This window comes from Orycteropus afer, unplaced genomic scaffold, assembly GCF_000298275.1.
Source record: "Orycteropus afer afer isolate SDZICR_OR568_19922 unplaced genomic scaffold, OryAfe1.0 scaffold00776, whole genome shotgun sequence".
In the NCBI taxonomy this organism is placed as follows: Eukaryota; Metazoa; Chordata; class Mammalia; order Tubulidentata; family Orycteropodidae; genus Orycteropus; species Orycteropus afer.
In genome coordinates this window covers 630,811-642,328 of record NW_006922363.1, presented here as the reverse complement: position 1 = coordinate 642,328, position 11,518 = coordinate 630,811, and the positions used below count along the sequence as shown (strand labels likewise).

General features: G+C 38.2%; 1 protein-coding gene across 1 annotated transcript in view; it reads left to right on the top strand.

The window, feature by feature from the left end:
* Positions 1-11,518, top strand: part of OPHN1 (oligophrenin 1) — a gene marked incomplete at its 3' end in the record, with an annotated part of 597,264 nt that overhangs the window by 87,549 nt on the left and 498,197 nt on the right. Inside the window, exon 5 of the mRNA XM_007957689.1 lies at positions 4,323-4,394. Within this exon, the coding sequence (XP_007955880.1) occupies positions 4,323-4,394 (72 nt within the window). The remainder of the gene's footprint in view (positions 1-4,322; positions 4,395-11,518) is intronic.

Genomic DNA, 11,518 nt, shown 5'->3' with positions numbered 1-11,518 from the left:
ACCATTCTTGAAGGATATGGAATAAACAATCACTAACTTTATATGGAAAGGAAAGAGACCTTGGATAAGCAAAGCACTATTGAAGAAGAACAACACAATAGGCACAATAGATCTCACACTCCTGAATCTCAAAACCTGCTATACAGTCAGTAGTCAAAACTGTCTGGTATTGGTACAATGACAAACACATAGACCAAAGGAATGATGGAATAGAATTGAGAACCCAGAAATAGATCCAATGACCTATGGCCAGCTGATCTTTGACAGAATGCTGAAACCCATTAAATGGGGGAAGTGATTGTTTAATGATGCTGGCAAAACTGGATATCCATTTGCAGAAAAATGATACAAGATCTGTACCTCACACCATACAAAAAAACTAACTCCAGATGGATCAAAAACTTAAATGTGAAACCTAAATCTATAAACTTCTTCAAGGAAAAAGTAGGAACAAATTTAGGGGACTTAGTATATGGCATAAGTATACTGTCAAGCATGACTGACCCAAAATGCCCAAATAGCAGAAGATAAACTAGATGTTTGGGACTTTCTAAAAACTGAATTTTTATGTGCTTCCAACGACGTCTCTAAAAGAGTAAAGAGAGAACCTACAGATTGGGGAAAAACATTTGGCAACAACATATTACAAGGGACTTATCTCTAAAATGTATAGAAAACTCCAATACCTCAATAATAAAAATACAAATAATCCAATTAAAAAATGGGTAGAAGATATGAATAAACACTTCACCAAAGAGGATATTCAGGCTGCCATCAAACACATGAAGAAGTATTCATGATCATTGTCCATTAGAGAGATGCAAATCAAACCAACAATGAGATGCCATCTCATCTTGCCCCCCAGCACTAGTAGCAAAGTTCAAGAAGAGAGAAAATAATAAATGGTGACAAGAATGTGGATAGACTGGGACTCTCATACACTGCTGGTGGGACAGTAAATTGATAGAACAACTGTGGAAAGTAGTATGGTGATTCCTTAAAAAGTTGGAATTAGAAATACCCTTTGACTCAGCAATATAAAATTCTTCAAGGAAGTTTGACCCATTCCTACGTATATATCTTAAAGAAGTGAGAGCCAGGACAAGAACAGACATATGCACACCCATGTTCATTGCAGCACTATTTACAATAGCCAAAAGATGTAAACAACCTAGGTGCCCGTCAAAAGAAGAATGGAAACCAAAGTATGGTACATGCACACAATAGAATACTAAGCAAACCTAACGAATAAAGTTGAATCTGCAAAACACCACATAATGTGGATGAACTTGGAGTACATTATGCTGAATGAAAGAAATAAGTCAATCACAGAGTTCAGAGTATATATTTGTGTTGTAGGGGATTTGGAACCATATTTCCAATTCAACTAAGGGAAGGCTATGGACTTAAGTTTTAGTGATTCATATACCACTTTCATAGACTGAACGGGAGACAAACATGTATAATGCGGTGGCCTGTAGACCCTGTATGAAATGATACTTCCTACCTGCTTATGTGGGAAGATCCTGCTTTAAAATGGAAAATCAGGACAATTGTAGCATTCTCGGGGGGCCCTGCATATTCAATGGCCCGTATTACTCTTTCAAAGTGGTATGTTATTCATTCAAAGTCAAACTTCTTCAGTGTTTCCCAGATAGCCACTTTTTAATATTGCCTTTATGACTCTATTAATAATTTTTCTAGTTCTCTAGTGCTGTTTAACATCCCTCCACAAAACTTAGTGGCTTAAACTAAAATAGTTTTATTATATCTCCCTATTTTGTGGGTTACAGTTCAGGCAGGGCTCAGCTGAATGATTCTTCCACTCTCCATTATTCCCCTGGCACATGGGTTGATTTGGAGAGTCCAAGAAAGCTTCACTCATGTATCTTCACCTTGGCAGAGATAACTTGAAGGCTAAGCTCAGCTGGGATTGTTGACCAGAATGCCTGTATGTGTCTTCTCCAGGTTGATAGTCTCAGAATAGTCCTACTTCTTGCATAGTGGCTTCGGGTTTTCAAATGAAGTGTTATAAAAATAGCAGGGGAAAGCTTCAGGCCTTTTATGACCTAGCCTGGGAAATCACATAGTACTGCTTCTGTAGTACTCTGTTGACTAAGGAGTAACAAGTCTACTCACATTCACCTCTCAATGGGAGGAATATCAAAGAGTTTTTGGCCATGTTTGAAAACTGCCAACATAGTAAAGTAGAAAACAAGTTCTTGTATTAAATCTATCATACCAATGACTTAATTTATTTCCAGGTGGGAACACAAAGTTGATATAGCACATAAACCACAGTCCAAGGAAGTATAGTATGTGTCAAAAGAGTGGTAGCCTGGTAATTTCAACAGAAAAATTCTTGTTTCTAACCAAGGAGAGTCATCAGCGTTTTTATTTTTCATCCCAGGCCTGCTAGTTGGGCTATGATTGAATGTGAGATCACAGCAAATCTTTGTAGGTATCAGGCACCTGTGCAGAAAAGACTCCACTGGTTTGTCTTGCAGGTATTAATCTGTGGATGTCCTTGCCTTTGGTTAATGAACACACTAAGGGATACTGCGGGTCCTAAATGTCATACTGGGAAGTCATTATGGTATGATTAGAGCCATCTGAGATATGGAAAGTTTCCTAGATCAAGTAGATGAAAAGAGATGACATGAGAACCAGATAGTGTCTGGATATATAGGCAGATAAGTGGTATATTTTTAGAATAGTGATTGGGGGAGGGAAGAGTTACCTGATTTTATAAGGCTAGGCTTTTAGGAAGCAAGGTTTAGAAATATTGGTGATCAGGAGACATATACAGTATCACTCTGACTCTCAGGCAAAAATTATTTGTTCTTGCCCAATTTTGTATGTGAGGTTGCTGTGAGTCTGAAGTGACTCAACGGCACCTAACAACAAATTTTGTATTTTTTGTTGCATGTGGACAGTCCTAGATGGTAGTATTAGGTAGCGTTAGGGGTATTAGGATTAGCAGGACAGGGGTCACAAGGCTGTTTTCACATAAAGGTTAACAGTGCTTTGTTAGGACATTGCTATTTAGCTGAACCTTGAAGCATACCTGAACACAAACAGGAGACCTGAAAGACCTAGATAAAATATGTGCTCATATCCCAACTTGCCATCCTTTTTGGTGGTAGATTCTAAATTGTTTCTTAGTCTGGTAAATATATTAATTGTTAAAATGGCTTTGTCTGCTATATTTGTTATGAAGATATGTTTTTCTTTGTTCATTTGTCCCTACCATGAAAGCGAAGCCAGTCTGTTGTTTTCCTGTTTTATAATAGAACAGAAAATAATGCAGTGATTCCTAAAAACCAGCCCTTCAGATACTTTCTCTGAGGCCTTTCATTTTATTGACGTTAACTCTCACTATTGAGGAATCAAATCCCACTTACTGCCTTGGACAGATGGAAACTCCCAAGGGGTTTATATGAGGGCACAGTTGGGTATGCTTTACCCATCACCTGAGCAAGGGGTTCTGTTTGGATTGGATGCTTTTATATTTCCAGAATCCCATACCGGTTGCCTATATTTTCACTCATCAGCTTCAGAGTATCTGTAGTTAGGTAATATGAAGGCTTGGTTCAGTGTGCTATATGGTGCTACAATACATTCCAAATGAAGGAAATGTTCTGCTTTTATGACATACCAGGGCACCACTCGAAACTATTTAACTTGGGCTTTATCCTGATCCTGTTATTGCTAATTGATTTGCCTGTCACGAAATGGTTTGTACTTGTTGCAATTGGCCTTTTTATGTATTCTTTTTCTTTTTTCCACATGTACTCCAGCTCTGCTGTGTCTGCTGATAGACATGACTGTATATTTATGGCTTAAAAACTCAGATGAGAGTAAAGTTACAGAGAAATACCCCTAATATTCCTTCTCTCATTTCTTCTCTAAGCATTTGATTTTCTTAGACCAGTGAGGAAAATAGACTGTAATAGAAACAAACAAATTAACCAACATACCAGTTAACACTTTGCAGGGTTATGTATTGCAAGGAAGTCTGATGGTGCACTGGTTAAAGTATTTGGCTGGTAACCAAAAGTTTGGCAGTTCAAACCCACCACTTGCTCTGACAAAGAAAGATGAGGCATTCTGCTTCTGTAAAGATTCAAAACCTTGGAAACCCTACGGGCCAGTTCAAATTTGCCCAGTAGGGTATCTAAGAATCAAAATCGACTTGGTAACAGTGTTTTTTTTTTTTTTTTTTTAATATATTGCAAGGAAATTGATTTACTAACAAGTAACCTTGTATCTGAATATTGTTAATCTAGATGTTGTTCTGTGTGATTTTTCTTTTTCTGTAGGTACACAATGCTAGTGATTTGCTGATCAAGCCCCTTGAAAATTTCCGAAAGGAGCAAATAGGCTTCACGAAGGTACATTTTCTTTGGAATGTATAAAATATTGTTTATAGCAGTTGAGTAGTTTATTGTTCTGTAATTAGTCAAGGATGTAGAAGGTTAATTTTTACAAGAAAAATTAACATAGAGAAAAGTTAGAAAATCTAGAATTGGATCCTGGCTGTATTACCAGGCAGTGGACAATTCACTTCTTTCAGAGCTTCAGTTCCCCCATCCAAAAAATGAGAAGCTTGAAAATACGAACTTTAATTTATTGACTAATTATTATGTTCTGAGTACTGGGCTGGTGCTTCTTATGTATTCTCAGGTCACAAAAAGTTTGTGAGGTAGTAGCATTATCCTTGTTTATAAAGAAGGCAGCTGAGGCTTGGACAAGATGAATAGCACAATCAAAGTTACACAAATAATAAAAAACAGCGGCCAGCATTTGGACCTAAGGATCTTTCTAGCTCCAAATTCTGCATTGTTTTCATTAAGCCACACTTGGTATATCTGTGCTATCAAATAAGACGTTGTTATTATTGTTAGGTGCCATAGAATTGGCTACATTTCATAGGAACTCTGTGTTCAACAGAACGAAACAATGAACAGTTGTACACCCTCCTCTCAATCCTTGCTTTACCTGAGTCCATCATTGCAGCCATGGTGTCAGTCTGTCTTATTCCCCTTTTTTGCTGATCCTCTATTTTACCAAGCATGATATCCTTCTCCGGGAAATGGTCTCTTCTGAAAACATAACCAAACTAGGTGAGATGATGTTTGGACATTCTCGCTTCTAAGGAGAATTCTGCCTTCACTTCTTCCAGGACAGATTTGTTTGTTCCTCTGGCAGTCTGTGATACTTTCAGTGTTCTTTGCCAACTCCACAACTCAAAAACATCAACTCTTCTTCGGTCTTCCTTAGTCATTGTCCAGCTTTCACATGCATATGAGGCAACTGAATATACGAAGGCTTGAGTCAGTTGCACCTTAGTCTTCAAAGAGACATCTTTGCTCTTCATCACTTTAAGAGATCTTTTGCAGAAGATTTGCCCAGTGCAAAATGACGTCTGATTTCTTGACTGCTGCTTCCATGGGTGTTGACTGTGAATTCAAGTAAGTGAAATCTTAGACAATTTCAATCTTTTCTCCATTTATCATGATGCTGCTTATTGGTCCATTTGTGAGGAGTTTCATATTCTTTATGTTGAGGTCTAATCCATACTGCAGACTGTAGTCTTTAATGTTCATTAGCAAGTGCTTCAAGTTATCTTCACTTTCAGCAGGTAAGATTATATTGTCTGCATATCACAGGTTGTTAGTGAGTCTTCCTCTAATTCTGATGCCACAGTATTCTTCATATAGTCCAGTTTCTCAGATTATTTGCTCAGCATACTGATTGAATAAGTACGGTGAAAGGATACAACCCTGACATACACCCTTCCTGATTTTAAACCATGCAGTATCTCTTCGTTCTGTTTGAATGGCAGCCTGGTCTATGTATAGGTTCTTCATGAGCACAGTTAAGTGTTCTGGAATTCCCATTGTTTTCAATTTTATACATAATTTGTTATTATCCACATAATGGGATGATTTTGCCTAGTTAATAAAGCATAAGTAAACATCTTTCTTGTATGCTATGCTTTCAGCCAAGATTCATGATATCCCTCACTCCATGTCTTCTTCTAAATCTAGCTTGTATATCTAGAAGTTCCTTATCAATGTACTGCTACAACCATTTTTGAACTATTTTCAGCAAAATTTTACTTGCATGTGATATTAATGATAATATCAACAACAACAACAACAACGTATCTGTTTCTTTCCATTTTGAATTGCGCCTCATAAGCAAATGGAGGTCCCAAAAGCTTTACTCTATCCATGTCGTTAAGGTCTACTCTACTATGAGGAGACATCTCTTTTGCAGTTGTATTGTGAGTGACTTCCAATCATAACAGACAATGTTTCAGGGCTATTCATCAAGTTTTCCAGTAATATTTCAGACAGTGAGCATTTCACTGCTATGTATAAGGTCTTCTCTGGCCAATTCTTTTAGAAATGGATGGCTCCTTCCTTCTTCGTGTCCAATATGATGTTGTTGTTGTTGTTGTTGTTACGTGCCGTCAAGTTGGACCTGACTCATAGCGACCCCTCCTTGGGATTTCTGAGGCAGTATCACTGTGGCAGTAGATTGCCCCATCTTCCTTCCGAGGAGTGGCTGGTGCGTTTGAACCGCCAGCCTTCTGCTTAGCAGTCAAGTGCATTAGGTACTATACTACCATCCAGTATGATAGGCAGTAGCTATTTAAATGAAACAGAATGAACAGTTCAGCCCCTCAGTTTTGCTTGTCATAATTAAAATGCTTAGTATCCATATGTGTCTAGTGGCCATTGTATTAGATGTTGTTGTTGTTATTATGTGCCGTCGAGTTGGACCCGACTCATAGCAACCCCTCCTTGAGTTTCCAAGGCAGTATCACTATGGAAGTAGATTGCCCCATCTTCCTTCTGAGATTGTATTAGATAGTGAAAACATAGAACATTTCCATCATTGCAAAATGTTCCATTTTATGGATTTGTGCTAGATAATCTCAGTTTTCTTTCCTTTTGATCACCCTATGAGTTTCTCTGATTCCCCAGTGTTTTATAAAGGGTTGTCAATAATTTTCCATTTTAGTCTTTTCATTTAGCTATAGGCCTATTCATTTGTAAGCACTAATATGTAACCAACATGTAACCAAGGTAGTCTGTTCTGCCAGAACTAACATATATCATCTTGACCAAACGTCCTGCACTTTTAGAACTAGGAACACACACCATCCAGTGGGTTATCTCTGCCTTCATGACAAGCAGTTTGTATTAAGGATTTGAAAGTAAGATGTCCTGAAAAGAAAGGGAAGAATAGTGGATATGCTCCCTTTTGCATCATGTCATCAGCCACATTGACCTGAACATTATTTGAAATGAATGACATTCAAACAAAGTGAATTTTCTGGATTCCATATGCTTCATCTTGTCATATGTAGTCTCTTTAACATAAATACTTGACTGGGAAGGAATGTAATTAAAGGGGCAAAAAACTTCTAAACATCACAAGTGTGGTATAGAAATAATTAATGAGTTGTTAAAGTGACATGACAATTGTTACCTAATACTAAATAAAGAGGACAAATGAATGATTCAGAAAATTCTCACACTTGGTTTACTTTCATTCTTGGATGAAAATAGCAAAAAGAAGAGCCAGAAAATGCTGTTGGGGTTGACAAGTCTTTCTGAAGAAAGAAAAGTCTTTCTGAAGAAGACAAATGTATTTTTCTTAACTTCTTTTTATGTCCCAAGCTTGAGCTTGGAATTTTACATGTGATATCTTAATTAAACTCTGGTGGTTTAGTAAGTAAGACATTTGACTGCTAACCAACAGAATGGTGGTTCAAACCTACCAGCTGTTCCATGGAAGAAAGATGAGGCAGTCTGCTTGTGTAAAGATTTGCAGCCTTGGGAACCCATTGAGGGTCATTATGAGTTGGAATTGACTCAATGGCAATGAGCTTTGTTTGTCTTCATTAATCCTTGTAACAATCCAATAGGTGAGAAGTATAATATACATTGTCCAGTGAAGAAACTGAGACTCAAAAAGGTAAAATTCCTATCAGTCTTTTTTTATTTTTCCTACTTCTTTACCAGTAGGGCCATCCTGCATATGTACAAGAAAGATGAACAACTCTAAGCTATCTAGAATTATTCGAGTTGGGAAATTTATGGTAGAATAATCTGCACTCACCTGAGGATAATTAAATGTGGCTTCCTCTTTAATCCTATTTATTATCAATTAATAATCCCTTTTCTCCAGATTTTCTCCTGAATACCTACTCTTCATTTTTACTTCATTTACTTATCTATTTTAAAATTTATTTTATTTATTTTGCAGTGTTGTTTTTTTTTTTTTAAACTACTCTTCCATAGGTTCTTTTCTTAACAGTGAAAATGACATTAAGCTTTCTCATTAGAGGGTTCTGGAAGTACAATGTGGGATGCTGGGCTCTCCTGATGTTTCTAATGGCTGTGTGGTTAGTCTGTGCCAGCTGTGCACCCAGAATATGTGATCCCTCTGATTATGCAGATTCTGCCTAACCTGGTGATAAGCTTTCTAACCCCTTAGAAATGAAGCAGCTACTTGAAAGCTTCCTGCCTGTACCATCTCCTGAACACCTTCTACTGGAGCCCAGAATACCTCTGCTGCCCCTCCTCCACAGGGCACCTCTTGACTCAATGATTACAGTGGAGCTGCCACTCCCTCTGCTGGCCCCCATGAAGTTTGCTTATGCCCTAGGGACTTCCACCAAGCCTCTGCTTCCTCCACAGGCCTCTCAAGAGCTTGTCTGCATCCCAGAGGGTTCCTACCCTCTCTGTATGCCCACTACTGCTTGCTGATTGATTACCTTCCAACTGCATGCTGAAAAGTTGCCTCCTTCATGCTTAGTTACTGCAGATTACTTGGTAAAATTAGTCAACTTCTCTGGAATTCAGTGCATTAAATTATACTTTCTCCAGTGGTGTCTGAACTGCTTCGAAGTTTGTCTTTTTTGAGTACTCTCCCTCACCCCCGGGGTATCATGTGGAATTTCTTTATATCTTACAGTCTTTTATCATAGTTTAATAATTCTTTATAGTGATTTCTATCTCCTGATTGGATCCAGACTGTGAAGCATCTAGAACTGCTGCTAGCTGACTTTATGCCTTCTGTGGTAGATATAGCCCTATAAAGCAGACCTTATTATCCCCTGCCTACAATTGAGGACTCTCAAGCTCAGTAAGCCATACTATGTTCACTCAGCCAGGCAGTGGCAGAGCTTAGATTTTAATATGCTTCTTCTAATTGTAGCTCTAGAGCTCATTTCACATCATGAAAGATACCATTTCTCTCTGGGCCTCAGTTTTCTCCTGTGTAAAATGAAAAGTATGGACAAGTAATTCCTGAAGTCCCTTCCAAGTTTAATCTTCTTTTAGTTTGAGATACTGAGTTATTAGCACTCACTAAGTGAGGGGTAGAAATTCACTACTGGGACGTAAGTGTAAAACATACACTGAATTTTGAAAAAGTAGTGTGAACAAAATTTAAAATGTCTCATTAGGATTATTTGGAACTCTGGTGGAATAGTGCCTAAGGCATTTGACTGCTAACCAGAAGGCTTGCAGTTCAAACCCAGCAGCCACTCCTGGGAAAGAAGATTCAGCAATAACTCAGTGGGATGTAAATGTAAAACATAGACTGGATTTTGAAAAATTAATATGAAAAAATGTAAACCATCACATTACGATTATTTATATTGATTAAATGTTAATGTTTGAATATATTGGTTTTCATAAAATGAATTATTGAACTTAATTTTTATCTCCTTTATTTCTGCAATGTTTGCCTCCCTCCCCTCCCACCCCTGGCAATCAGCAGAGAAAGTTTCCATCCATATATAAACCTTTCCTTGACTTTTTCCAATAATGAACTAATACAATATTTGTCCTTCTGTGACTGACTTAATTCTTTCATTCAGCATAATGTCCTCCAATTTCATCCATGTTATGCGGTGTTTTACATATTCTACATTTTTCTTTAGTGTTGCATACTATTCCTTTGTGTGTAAGTTCCATAGCTTGGATATCCATTGTTCTTTTCCAGACTCTATCATCTTTAGGATATTTACCTAGTAATGGATTGCTGGATCAAATACTATTTCTAATTGCCATTTATTAAGGAATCACCATACTGCTTTCTGCAGTGGTTGTATCATTTTCCAGTCCCATCAGCAGTGTAGTAGAGTCTCAATCTTTCCACATCCTCACCAGCATTTGTTATTTTCTATCTTGATGAACTTTATTAGTACAGGGGGAAAATGGTATCTCATAGCTGTTTTGATTTGCAACTCTAATGGATAATGTTCTTGAACAATTCTTCATGAGTTTGTTGACTGCTTGAATGTCCTCTGTGGTGAAATGTCTACTCATGTCTTCTGCCCTTTTTATTCACTTTCTGTACAGCAGTTCACATACACTTTGTTTCATGATATTGACTACAATTTACCACAGTGCAACAGCTCCCATCCCACGTCGTCCAGATAGTCAACTCTTCCGTGTGTCTATCCCTCCCTGTAAACCTGCCCCCTGAGCTGTTTCTTTTTCCCATGATTGTTCTCTCCAAGGAGTGTAGCTACCTCAGGTAAATGTTCAACTCATATGCCTGTCTTTTGTTTGGCTGGAAGCCACATGTGTGTATTCAATTCCAGACCTGAAGGGCAGCTAAGGGCCATAGTGTCAGTGGTTCCATGAGGTTCTATCAGACTAGCAAACCTGGTACCCCTCCTTTTTTTTCCCAAATGATTGTGAGTTTAGTTCCATGTTGTTATTCCTCTCTATCCAAGAACTCTTACATAGATCCCTCTATGAATACTTGACAGTGGTAGCCGGGCACCATCTAGTTCTTCTGGTCTCATAGTCATATAGGCTGCAGATTGGAGGTGTACCACCCGCTAGGACTAATTGTTTCCATGAATTTTCGTGTTCTTCATTTTCTTTGCTCTGGATGAGGACATTCCCATTGTAGTATCTAGATGGCAGCTTGTTAGCTTTTAAGATCCCAGTCGCTACTCGCCAAAGTAGGAGGTGGATCAATGTTTTGTATAGTATGTTATGCCAATTGAGCTTGATGTCCCCTGTGACTATGGTCTCAAGCCCACAAGTTGAAGTACTCGGTCGCTCTGGGTAGCTGGCTGTGACCAAGCAGTGACCACAACCTTGCCCATTGTCAGTGCTACTATATACCTGGCAATTCAGATCATACAAATACACTTATAGGACCATTGTCTGCCAAGCTTAATAGTTCAGCCTGTCCACCCGTCTATCTACCCATATACCCATGTTTGCCTTCACGGACAACACAGTACTGTATGTGAAAATGGGTTCATCTTTGTTATCTATACCTCCCATATACCTCTCTATGACTTCCTCTTCCTTAATGCCACCATGTTGATCACTCACATTTGGTACATTGCCTTTCTCTTCACCCAAATCAATACTTATCTCTACCAATCTAACAGTGTTCCCTCCCTGCCCCTCCCACCCATGCTAACCAACAATGAAAATTTTCTTCCATAGATAAACCTTCCCTT